The sequence below is a fragment of the Salmo salar genome, chromosome 25, assembly GCF_965601325.2.
Source record: "Salmo salar chromosome 25, fSalSal1, whole genome shotgun sequence".
NCBI classification, from domain to species: Eukaryota; Metazoa; Chordata; class Actinopteri; order Salmoniformes; family Salmonidae; genus Salmo; species Salmo salar.
In genome coordinates, this window is record NC_138315.1 from 30,229,332 (window position 1) to 30,247,596 (window position 18,265).

General features: G+C 50.9%; 1 protein-coding gene across 2 annotated transcripts in view; it reads right to left on the minus strand.

The window, feature by feature from the left end:
• enox1 (ecto-NOX disulfide-thiol exchanger 1) overlaps positions 1 to 18,265 on the minus strand; it is a 127,723-nt gene that overhangs the window by 35,391 nt on the left and 74,067 nt on the right. For both annotated transcript variants that reach the window (XM_045707661.2, XM_045707659.2), the window contains exons 2-3: positions 727 to 956; positions 468 to 620 (exon numbers count right to left, since the gene is read on the minus strand). In XM_045707661.2, coding sequence (XP_045563617.1) covers positions 468 to 620; positions 727 to 736 — 163 coding nt within the window. In that variant the 5' untranslated portion in view covers positions 737 to 956. The remainder of the gene's footprint in view (positions 1 to 467; positions 621 to 726; positions 957 to 18,265) is intronic.

Consider the following 18,265-nt stretch of genomic DNA (forward strand, 5'->3'; position numbering starts at 1 on the left):
TGTCTTCTATCTCAGCATACTTACCTCCTCAAACTATCCCCCAGCAAATAGACTAGAACACAGTTTAACATAGAATAACGACTCTGCTGCCCAGTAAAGGGATTGGCAGAGCTGGTTTGGTATAGCATGCTGTAGCCTGGTTTCCCAGCCACAGGGATATACAGTATCTATCTATTCTAGTTCTATGGTAATCATTGACTGGCCTGCCCTGTGGGTGGAGCTGTGGAGGTGATGGAGGAGTAGGATGCCATCATAGGAATAATGGGACTCTTGATGGAAGTGCAAAGTTCACCTGATGCCTTTACGATCTTCTCATACGTTTCCAAACCTAGTCCATGGGGACTCTTTCCTTCCTTATGGTCTCGACAATATTGAAACATTTGACTGAAGAATTTCTAAGCAGAGGAGAGGGGGATAAAGTGGAGGAGGGTGAGAAGGGGTGAGAAGGAGGTCTGCCAATGCCTTACCTGAGACCAGTTGCTGCCCTCTGAGGCTCATGGGTACAATGCCCAGGTTGTTCATGGCGGTGGCCCAGGCTCCGTGGTCATTCACCATGTGGTCATGGACACTGAGGTGATGCTCCACCCCCAGGCTCCCCAGGCTCCCTACACCGTCTGCTGCTACAAGGGACAGGAGAAACAAGAAGGTTAGAGGAGGAAGGAGAAGAGACCAGAGCTATAGTTAACATATTAGGGAAGGTGTAGTAGCCAGTATTAAAGTACGTACCGCTGGCCATAGCGGGTCCTCTGTGCTCCTCTCTCTGGCTTTACCTTCCAGAGCTCTCATCAGAACCACAGCTCCCTCAGGCTGCACACCAGACCACACCGGACCACACCAGACCACACCGGACCACACCAGACCAGGACAGGACAGGATGGAGGGATGAGGAGAAGAACAGTTGAATGGAGGGATGAAGTACTCAGTTAGAGACAGGATCCCATCTCCCCTCTGCTAAACTGGTGGGAAAGAAGAACAGAGTAGTTCAGCAACTTGAATCAGTGTTTTACAATCAAATCGTTGCAGATGCAACTTTAGCACAATACAATCAGCAAGATATTGTTACTGACATCCTCTCTCTCTCTCTCGCTCGCTCGCTCCCTCTCTCTCTCTCTCCCCTTTTCTCTCTTGCTCTCTCTCACTCCGTCTCGCTCCCTCTCTCGCTCTTTCCCGCTCTCCCATTTTCTCTTCCACTTTTTCTCCCTCTATCTCTCTCTCTCTCTCCCTCCCTCTCCATCTCTCTTCCTCTTTCGCTCTTTCCCGCTTGTGCCTGCTCTCTCCCACTCTCTCCCTTCCTCCCTCTCTCTCTCTCTCTCTCTCTCTCTCTCTCTCTCTCTCAGTTTCCGTGACAACACGTCTTCCTGCTTTCTGTCAAATGTCTTATGGGGTGAGTCAGTCATCTGACCATTAACCCCTAACCCTCCCACCTAATTACACCGCAATCAGCAAGACATTGTTACTGACATCCTATTTCCACCCAAACAAACATTCACACATGTACACAGAACTACATATAAGTCTTGTTCAATAGCAGCCCCCCTCTCGCTCTCTCTCTCTCTCTCACTCCCTCTCTCTCCCTTGCTCTCTCCTGCTCTCTCCCCTTTTCTCCCCCACTCTCTCTCCCTCTCTCTCACTCTCTCCACCTCTCTTTCTCTCATCTCTCTTTCGCTCCCTCTGCCCTTTTTTCGCTCCAACTCTATCTCTTTCTCTCTCTCTCTCCCGCTCTGTCAGACACACACACAAATACCTCCAAACGAGACCCAGCTGACCAGGCACTCAGTTGCCGTGACAACACGTCTTCCTGATTTCTGTCAAATGTCTTATGGGCTGACCTTTAACCCCTAACTCAATCAATGGTTGTTCTGAGAAAAGTCCCATTTCCCTATGAAATGTGTCAGAATTCTGATTGATCCCGGATTCGCATAATGAGGTAATGTAGGAATGTGACACTGTACTGTAAGTCAATGAACACAGGACCCTATAGACGATTCTATTCAATCAAAATATCAACTGTTCATTTTTCGAGGAAAGGCTACGGTATGTAGTATTCAATACGTGTTGTGAGAAAGCATGCATTTGTTATTCTGGTTTATAGTTTCCTAAGTTAGCTGTAGTGTGATCTGTATTTCTGTCACGCCTCCTCCGTCGTCTCAGACCACCCTGCAGTAATCATCATTATTCAACTCTGACACCAGGAAATCAAGTCAGTCGCTACACCACCCAGCCGTAACTAAGATACAACCATATTAATAGTTTTTCATTAACAACAGTTTTCCTTCCTTTAAATAGCTCTGGGATACCTTCAGTTCTGTGGGTTTTGAAGCGAGGTCCATTTCTGAAACTTTTATTCCCACTTGGCTGACAAATACAGTTATCTTTAGAGTTACCTGCTGTATGTCAACACATTCCTGTTTCTTTAGGCTGATAGGACCTGCCACTGTTCTCATCACAAACACATTATGAACACTGCGCTGCACTAGGAATAACAATGACACACAGAAACACACAGTGGACATTTTATTACAATCAGGCCAATAAGGGAGGTTCATGAATTTCAGGATTGCGAAAACAAGCCCTTTTGAGGACAGTCCCATACAATATCTTATAACATCTTATAACAGTAACTCCAGTCATGTTCAGGACTATGTCATCGTTGTGACTCTGGGCTTTTAGCCCACTCCAGAGCCTAACGACGCTGAACAGCTTTATACACAGACACCTCCATTTGGTATGCTGTTCCTATCCAAAGTCAATCATGTATCCAATGGGGCACAGTAGACAACATCTACTGTCACACATCAACACTAGGCAATATTTTATCCTCCACTGTCTGTCCTTCGGCTCTCCCTCCCTCCCTCCCTCCCTCCCTCCCTCCCTCCCTCCCTCCCTCCCTCCCTCCCTCCCTCCCTCCCTCCCTCATTATTTGTCTATCTCTGATGCGTGATGCTGAGTAGTGAGGTAATGTAGCATCACAAACATAAATATATACCTCTCCTCTCTCTTCCCCTCTCCCTCTGTTCCTGTTGTCTCTCTCCTCCGCCCTGTTTTCACTGCAGCCTGATGGAACAGCTTACCCTCCTGACAAGTGACAAGGCTGTTTCTCTTCCCCCCTCTCCATCATCCCCCTCTCTCTGTGTCAAATTTCATCTTTGCTCCCTTTATTCCTTCCCCCTTCTCTCAGCTAAACCTCCTCTCCTCTCCCTCTCTGTACACTCCTCCACCTCCTCTTTCCATCACAAATCCCTGTTATTTTTGTAAACCCTCCCTCTCCCTCATTCCCTAACCCCTTCTCTCCCTCTGATCTCTCATCTTCCTCCTCTCCTCCTCTCTCTCCTTCCCTTCTCTCGCGTGGTCGTCCGTAGATACCCAGACCCGCCGAGTATTTGCGCTCACTTTCACACATCATTAAATATTCACAACAGAACACGTGTCCTCTTCAACATTCAGGAGCTCACTTGAAATCTCGGAATCTTTCACAAGCAGACACAACAACGCTCAGACCTAGAACCGCTGGGTACAACCACACACACCACACACACAACCACACACACCACACACACAACCAAACACACCACACACACACCACACACACAACCAAACACAACGACACACACCACACACAACCACACACGCCACACACACAACCACACACCACACACACAACCACACACACCACACACACACCACACACACAACCACACACACCACACACAACCACACACGCCACACACACAACCACACACACCACACACACAACCACACACACCACACACACTGAACACACAACCACACTCAACCACACACACAACCACACACACCACACACACAACCACACACCACACACACCACACACACAACCACACACACCACACACACACCACACACAACCACACACGCCACACACACAACCACACACACCACACACACAACCACACACACCACACACACAACCACACACACCACACACACCAGACACACAACCACACACAACCACACACACAACCACACACCACACACACAACCACACACACAACCACATACACCAGACACACCACACACACCAGACACTCAACCACACACACCAGACACACAACCACACACACCACACACACAACCACACACACCAGACACACAACCACACACACCAGACACACAACCACACACACCAGACACACAACCACACACACCACACACACAACCACACGCACCACACACACCAGACACACAATCGCACACATACCACACACAACCACACACGCCACACACACAACCACACACACCACACACACAACCACACACACCACACTCACAACCACACACACAACCACACACACCACACACACAACCACACACCACACACACCACACACACAACCACACACACCACACACACACCACACACAACCACACACACCACACACACAACCACACACACCACACACACAACCACACACACCACACACACAACCACACACACCACACACACCAGACACACAACCACACACAACCACACACACAACCACACACACCAGACACACCACACACACCAGACACACAACCACACACACCAGACACACAACCACACACACCACACACACAACCAAGCACACCAGACACACAACCACACACACCAGACACACAACCACACACACCAGACACACAACCACACACCACACACACAACCACACACACCACACACACCAGACACACAACCACACACACACCACACACACCACACACACCACACACACACACACCACACACACAACCACACACACCACACACACAACCACACACACCACACACAACCACACACACCACACACACAACCACACACACCAGACACACAACCACACACACCAGACACACAACCACACACACCAGACATACAACCACACACACCAGACACACAACCACACACACCAGACACACCACACACACCACACACACAACCACACACACACACACCACACACACCACACACACAACCACACACACCACACACAACCACACACACCACACACACAACCACACACACCAGACACACAACCACACACACCAGACACACAACCACACACACCAGACACACAACCACACACAAAACCACACACACAACCACACACACCAGACACACAACCACACACACCAGACACACAACCACACACACCACACACACCACACACACAACCACACACACCACACACACCAGACACACAACCACACACACCACACACACAACCACACACACACCACACACACCAGACACACAACCACACACACCACGACACAAACCAGACACAGAACCACACACACCACACACACAACCACACACACACCACACACACCAGACACACAACCACACACACCACGACACACCAAACACAGAACCACACACACCACCACACACACCACACACACGACACACAACCACACACACACCACACACACCACACACACAACCATACACACCACACACACAACCACACACACCACACACAACCACACACACCACACACACCACACACACCAGACACACAACCACACACACCACACACACAACCACACACACACCACACACACCAGACACACAACCACACACACCACGACACACACCAGACACAGAACCACACACACCACACACACAACCACACACACCACACACACCAGACACACAAACACACACAACCACACACAACAGACACACAACCACACACAACCACACACACCAGACACACAACCACACACACCACCACACACACCAGACACACAACCACACACACCACACACAAAACCACACACACCACACACACAACCACACACACAACCACCCACAACCACACACACCACACACAACCACACACACCACACACACCACACACACAACCACACACACCACACACACAACCACACACACCACACACAACCACACACACCACACACACAACCACACACACACCACACACACCACCATACACACCACACACACAACCACACACACCACACACAACCACACACACCACACACACCAGACACACAACCACACACACCACACACACAACAACACACCAGACACACAACCACACACACCACGACACACACCAGACACAGAACCACACACACCACCACACACACCACACACACCAGACACACCACCACACACACACCACACACACCACACACACAACCATACACACCACACACACAACCACACACACCACACACAACCACACACACCACACACACCACACACACCAGACACACAACCACACACACCACACACACAACCACACACACCAGACACACAACCACACACACCACGACACACACCAGACACAGAACCACACACACCACACACACAAACACACACCACACACACCACACACAGAAACACACACAACCACACACAACAGACACACAACCACACACAACCACACACACCAGACACACAACCACACACACCACACACACAACCACACACACCAGACACACAACCACACACACCACACACACAACCACACACACCACACACACAACCACACACACAACCACACACACCACACACAACCACACACACAACCACACACACAACCACACACACACCACACACACAACCACACACCAGACACAGAACCACACACACCACACACACAACCACACACACCAGACACACACAACCACACACACAACCACACACACCACACACACAACCACACACACCAGACACACAACCACACACAACCACACACACCAGACACACAACCACACACACCACACACACAACCACACACACCAGACACACACAACCACACACACAACCACACACACCACACACACAACCACACACACCAGACACACAACCACACACAACCACACACACCAGACACACAACCACACACACCACACACACAACCACACACACCAGACACACAACCACACACAACCACACACACAACCACACACACCACACACACCAGACACACAACCACACACACCACACACACAACCACACACACCAGACACACAACCACACACACACACCAGACACACAACCACACACACCACACACACAACCACACACACCACCACACACACTGAACACAACCACACACACCACACATACAACCACACACACTGAACACAACCACACACACCAGACACACAACCACACACACCAGACACACAACCACACACACCAGACACACAACCACACACACAACCCCACACACACAACCACACACACCACACACACAACCACACACACCAGACACACAACCACACAAACCAGACACACAACCACACACACCAGACACACAACCACACACACGACACACACACCACACACACAACCATACACACAGCACACACAACCACACACACCACACACAACCACACACACCACACACACCAGACACAGAACCACACACACCACACACACAACCACACACACACCACACACACCAGACACACACCACACACACAACGACACACACCACACACACCAGACACACAAACACACACAACCACACACAACAGACACACAACCACACACACCAGACACACAACCACACACACCACACACACAACCACACACACCAGACACACAACCACACACACACAACCACACACACACACAACCACACACACCACACACACCAAACACACAACCACACACACCACACACACAACCACACACACAACCACACACACAACGACACACACCAGACACAGAAACACACACACACCACACACACAACCACACACACCAGACACACAAACACACACAACCACACACACAACCACACACACCACACACACAACCACACACACCAGACACACAACCACACACAACCACACACACCAGACACACAACCACACACACCACACACACAACCACACACACCAGACACACAACCACACACAACCACACACAACCACACACACAACCACACACACAACCACACACCACACACACCAGACACACAACCACACACACCACACACACAACCACACACACCAGACACACAACCACACACACCAGACACACAACCACACACACCACACACACAACCTAATACACCACCACACACACTGAACACAACCACACACACCACACATACAACCACACACACTGAACACAACCACACACACCAGAAACACAACCACACACACAACCACACACACCAGACACACAACCACACACAACCACACACACCAGACACACAACCACACACACGCCACACACACCACAAACACCACACACACAACCATACACACACCACACACAACCACACACACCACACACACCAGACACACAACCACACACACCACACACACAACCACACACACCAGACACACAACCACACACACCACACACACAACCACACACACCACACACACAACCACACACACCACACACAACCACACACACCAGACACACAACCACACACAACCACACACACAACCACACACACACCACACACACAACGACACACCAGACACAGAACCACACACACCACACACACAACCACACACACCAGACACACACAACAACACACCACACACACAACCACACACACCAGACACACAACCACACACAACCACACACACCAGACACACAACCACACACACCACACACACAACCACACACACCAGACACACAACCACACACAACCACACACACAACCACACACACCACACACACCAGACACACAACCACACACACACAACACACAACCACACACACCAGACACACAACCACACACACACCAGACACACAACCACACACACCACACACACAACCACACACACCACCACACACACTGAACACAACCACACACACCACACATACAACCACACACACTGAACACAACCACACACACCAGACACACAACCACACACACCAGACACACAACCACACACACCAGACACACAACCACACACACAACCCCACACACAACCACACACACCAGACACACAACCACACACAACCACACACACCAGACACACAACCACACACACCAGACACACAACCACACACACGACACACACACCACACACACAACCAGAAACACCACACACACAACCACACACAACCACACACACCAGACACAGAACCACACACACCACACACACAACCACACACACACCACACACACCAGACACACAACCACACACACCACACACACAACGACACACAACCACACACACCAGACACACAACCACACACACCAGACACACAACCACACACACCACACACACCACACACACAACCACACACACCACACACACCAGACACACAACCACACACACCACACACACAACCACACACACACCACACACACCAGACACACAACCACACACACCAGACACACAACCACACACACCACACACACAACCTAATACACCACCACACACACTGAACACAACCACACACACCACACATACAACCACACACACTGAACACAACCACACACACCAGAAACACAACCACACACACAACCACACACACCAGACACACAACCACACACAACCACACACACCAGACACACAACCACACACACGCCACACACACCACAAACACCACACACACAACCATACACACACCACACACAACCACACACACCACACACACCAGACACACAACCACACACACCACACACACAACCACACACACCAGACACACAACCACACACACCACACACACAACCACACACACCACACACACAACCACACACACCACACACAACCACACACACCAGACACACAACCACACACAACCACACACACAACCACACACACACCACACACACAACGACACACCAGACACAGAACCACACACACCACACACACAACCACACACACCAGACACACACAACAACACACCACACACACAACCACACACACCAGACACACAACCACACACAACCACACACACCAGACACACAACCACACACACCACACACACAACCACACACACCAGACACACAACCACACACAACCACACACACAACCACACACACCACACACACCAGACACACAACCACACACACACAACACACAACCACACACACCAGACACACAACCACACACACACCAGACACACAACCACACACACCACACACACAACCACACACACCACCACACACACTGAACACAACCACACACACCACACATACAACCACACACACTGAACACAACCACACACACCAGACACACAACCACACACACCAGACACACAACCACACACACCAGACACACAACCACACACACAACCCCACACACAACCACACACACCAGACACACAACCACACACAACCACACACACCAGACACACAACCACACACACCAGACACACAACCACACACACGACACACACACCACACACACAACCATACACACCACACACACAACCACACACAACCACACACACCAGACACAGAACCACACACACCACACACACAACCACACACACACCACACACACCAGACACACAACCACACACACCACACACACAACGACACACAACCACACACACCAGACACACAACCACACACACCAGACACACAACCACACACACCACACACACCACACACACAACCACACACACCACACACACCAGACACACAACCACACACACCACACACACAACCACACACACACCACACACACCAGACACACAACCACACACACCACGACACACCACACACACCACACACACAACCACACACACCACACACACAACCACACACACCAGACACACAACCACACACAACCACACACACAACCACACACACCACACACACCAGACACACAACCACACACACCACACACACAACCACACACACCAGACACACAACCACACACACACCAGACACACAACCACACACACCACACACACAACCACACACACCACCACACACACTGAACACAACCACACACACCACACATACAACCACACACACTGAACACAACCACACACACCAGACACACAACCACACACACCAGACACACAACCACACACACCAGACACACAACCACACACACAACCCCACACACAACCACACACACCAGACACACAACCACACACAACCACACACACAACCACACACACAACCACACACACACCACACACACAACGACACACACCAGACACAGAACCACACACACCACACACACAACCACACACACCAGACACACAAACACACACAACCACACACACAACCACACACACCACACACACAACCACACACACCAGACACACAACCACACACAACCACACACACCAGACACACAACCACACACACCACACACACAACCACATACACCAGACACACAACCACACACAACCACACACAACCACACACAACCACACACACCAGACACACAACCACACACACCACACACACAACCACATACACCAGACACACAACCACACACAACCACACACAACCACACACACAACCACACACACAACCACACACCACAAAAAACCAGACACACAACCACACACACCACACACACAACCACACACACCAAACACACAACCACACACACCAGACACACAACCACACACACCACACACACAACCACACACACCACCACACACACTGAACACAACCACACACACCACACATACAACCACACACACTGAACACAACCACACACACCAGACACACAACCACACACACAACCACACACACCAGACACACAACCACACACACCAGACACACAACCACACACACGCCACACACACCACAAACACCACACACACAACCATACATACCACAAACACAACGACACACACCAAACACAACCACACACACCACACACACCAGACACACAACCACACACACCACACACACAACCACACACACACCACACACACCAGACACACAACCACACACACCACACACACAACGACACACACCAGACACAGAACCACACACACCACACACACAACCACACACACCACACACACCAGACACACAAACACACACAACCACACACAACAGACACACAACCATACACAACCACACACACCAGACACACAACCACACACACCACACACACAACCACACACACCAGCCACACAACCACACACACCACACACACAACCACACACACACACACACACAACCACACACACCACACACAACCACACACACCACACACACCACACACACAACCACACACACCACACACACAACCACACACACCACACACAACCACACACACCACACACACCAGACACACAACCACACACACCACACACACAACCACACACACCAGACACACAACGACACACACCAGACACAGAACCACACACACCACACACACAACCACACACACCAGACACACAAACACACACAACCACACACACAACCACACACACAACCACACACACCAGACACACAACCACACACACCACACACACAACCACACACACCACACACACAACGACACACACCAGACACAGAACCACACACACCACACACACAACCACACACACCAGACACACAACCACACACAACCACACACACCAGACACACAACCACACACACCACACACACAACCACACACACCAGACACACAACTACACACAACCACACACAACCACACACACAACCACACACACCACACACACAACCACACACCACACACACCAGACACACAACCACACACACCACACACACAACCACACACACCAGACACACAACCACACACACCAGACACACAACCACACACACCACACACACAACCACACACACCACCACACACACTGAACACAACCACACACACCACACATACAACCACACACACTGAACACAACCACACACACCAGACACACAACCACACACACCAAACACACAACCACACACACCACACACACAACCACACACACCAGACACACACACCACACACACAACCACACACTCTGAACACAACCACACACACCAGACACACAACCACACACACCACACACACAACCACACACACAACCACAAACACCACACACACCACACACACCACACACACAACCACACACACCACACACACAACCACACACACCACACACAACCACACACACCACACACACCAGACACACAACCACACACACAACCACACACACACCACACACACAACGACACACACCAGACACAGAACCACACACACCACACACACAACCACACACACCAGACACACAAACACACACAACCACACACACAACCACACACACAACCACACACACCAGACACACAACCACACACAACCACACACAACCCCACACACCAGACACACAACCACACACACCACACACACAACCACACACACCAGAAACACAACCACACACAACAGACACACAACCACACACAACCACACACACAACCACACACACCACACACACAACCACACACACCAGACACACAACCACACACACCAGACACACAACCACACACAACCACACACACAACCACACACACCAGACACACAACCACACACAACCACACACTGAACACAACCACACACACCACACATACAACCACACACACAGAACACAACCACACACACCAGACACACAACCACACACACCACACACACAACCACACACACCACACACACAACCACACACACCAGAGACACAACCACACACACCACACACACAACCACACACACTGAACACACCAGACACACAACCACACACACCACACACACAACCACACACACCACACACACAACCCCACACACACACAACCACACACAACCACACACACCACACACAACCACACACACCACACACACAACCACACACACCACACACACAACCACACACACCGCACACACACCACACACACCAGACACACAATCACACACACCACACACACAACCACACACACAACCACACCACACACACAACGACACACACCAGACACAGAACCACACACACAACACACACAACCACACACACCAGACACACAAACACACACAACCACACACACAACCACACACACAACCACACACACCAGACACACAACCACACACAACCACACACACCAGACACACAACCACACACACCACACACACAACCACACACACCAGACACACAACCACACACACCAGACACACAACCACACACACAACCACACACACCACACACACAACCACACACCACACACACCAGACACACAACCACATACACCACACACACAACCACAAACACCAGACACACAACCACACACACCAGACACACAACCACACACACCACACAAACATCCACACACACCACCACACACACAACCACACACACCACACACACAACCACACACACTGAACACAACCACACACACCACACATACAACCACACACACTGAACACAACCACACACACCAGACACACAACCACACACACCACACACACAACCACACACACCAGACACACAACCACACACACCACACACACAACCACACACACCAGACACACAACCACACACACCAGACACACAACCACACACACTGAACACAACCACACACACCAGACACACAACCACACACACCACACACACACCAGACACACAACCACACACACCAGACACACAACCACACACACCACACACACAACCACACACACCAGACACACAACCACACACACCACACACACAACCACACACAACCACACACACTGAACACACACTGAACACAACCACACACACCAGACACACAACCACACACACCACACACACAACCACACACACCACACACACAACCCCACACACACACACAACCACACACAACCACACACACCACACACAACCACACACACCACACACACAACCACACACACCACACACACAACCACACACACCGCACACACACCACACACACCAGACACACACACCACACACACAACCACACACACAACCACACCACACACACAACGACACACACCAGACACAGAACCACACACACCACACACACAACCACACACACCAGACACACAAACACACACAACCACACACACAACCACACACACAACCACACACACCAGACACACAACCACACACAACCACACACACCAGACACACAACCACACACACCACACACACAACCACACACACCAGACACACAACCACACACACCAGACACACAACCACACACACAACCACACACACCACACACACAACCACACACCACACACACCAGACACACAACCACATACACCACACACACAACCACAAACACCAGACACACAACCACACACACCAGACACACAACCACACACACCACACAAACATCCACACACACCACCACACACACAACCACACACACCACACACACACAACAACACACACTTAACACAACCACACACACCACACATACAACCACACACACTGAACACAACCACACACACCAGACACACAACCACACACACCACACACACAACCACACACACCAGACACACAACCACACACACCACACACACAACCACACACACCAGACACACAACCACACACACCAGACACACAACCACACACAACACACACACAACCACACACACTGAACACAACCACACACACCAGACACACAACCACACACACCACACACACACCAGACACACAACCACACACACCAGACACACAACCACACACACCACACACACAACCACACACACCAGACACACAACCACACACACCACACACACAACCACACACAACCACACACACTGAACACACACTGAACACAACCACACACACCAGACACACAACCACACACACCAGACACACAACCACACACACCAGACACACAACCACACACACTGAACACAACCACACACACCAGACACACGACCACACACACCACACACACAACCACACACACCAGACACACAACCACACACACAACCACACACACCACACACACCAGACACACAACCACACACACTGAACACAACCACACACACTGAACACAACCACACACACCAGACACACGACCACACACAACCACACACAACAGACACACAACCACACACACCACACACACAACGACACACACCACACACACCAGACACACAAACACACACAACCACACACAACAGACACACAACCACACACACCAGACACACAACCACACACACCACACACACAACCACACACACCAGACACACAACCACACACACCACACACACAACCACACACACACACACAACCACACACAACCACACACACCACACACACCACACACACAACCACACACACCACACACACAACCACACACACCAGACACACAACCACACACAACCACACACACAACCACACACACCACACACACCAGACACACAACCACACACACCACACACACAACCACACACACCAGACACACAACCACACACACACCAGACACACAACCACACACACCACACACACAACCACACACACCACCACACACACTGAACACAACCACACACACCACACATACAACCACACACACTGAACACAACCACACACACCAGACACACAACCACACACACCAGACACACAACCACACACACCAGACACACAACCACACACACAACCCCACACACAACCACACACACCAGACACACAACCACACACAACCACACACACAACCACACACACAACCACACACACACCACACACACAACGACACACACCAGACACAGAACCACACACACCACACACACAACCACACACACCAGACACACAAACACACACAACCACACACACAACCACACACACCACACACACAACCACACACACCAGACACACAACCACACACAACCACACACACCAGACACACAACCACACACACCACACACACAACCACATACACCAGACACACAACCACACACAACCACACACAACCACACACAACCACACACACCAGACACACAACCACACACACCACACACACAACCACATACACCAGACACACAACCACACACAACCACACACAACCACACACACAACCACACACACAACCACACACCACACACACCAGACACACAACCACACACACCACACACACAACCACACACACCAGACACACAACCACACACACCACACACACAACCACACACACCACCACACACACTGAACACAACCACACACACCACACATACAACCACACACACTGAACACAACCACACACACCAGACACACAACCACACACACAACCACACACACCAGACACACAACCACACACACCAGACACACAACCACACACACGCCACACACACCACAAACACCACACACACAACCATACATACCACAAACACAACGACACACACCAAACACAACCACACACACCACACACACCAGACACACAACCACACACACCACACACACAACCACACACACACCACACACACCAGACACACAACCACACACACCACACACACAATGACACACACCAGACACAGAACCACACACACCACACACACAACCACACACACCACACACACCAGACACACAAACACACACAACCACACACAACAGACACACAACCATACACAACCACACACACCAGACACACAACCACACACACCACACACACAACCACACACACCAGCCACACAACCACACACACCACACACACAACCACACACACACACACACACAACCACACACACCACACACAACCACACACACCACACACACCACACACACAACCACACACACCACACACACAACCACACACACCACACACAACCACACACACCACACACACCAGACACACAACCACACACACCACACACACAACCACACACACCACACACACAACGACACACACCAGACACAGAACCACACACACCACACACACAACCACACACACCAGACACACAAACACACACAACCACACACACAACCACACACACAACCACACACACCAGACACACAACCACACACACCACACACACAACCACACACACCACACACACAACGACACACACCAGACACAGAACCACACACACCACACACACAACCACACACACCAGACACACAACCACACACAACCACACACACCAGACACACAACCACACACACCACACACACAACCACACACACCAGACACACAACCACACACAACCACACACAACCACACACACAACCACACACACCACACACACAACCACACACCACACACACCAGACACACAACCACACACACCACACACACAACCACACACACCAGACACACAACCACACACACCAGACACACAACCACACACACCACACACACAACCACACACACCACC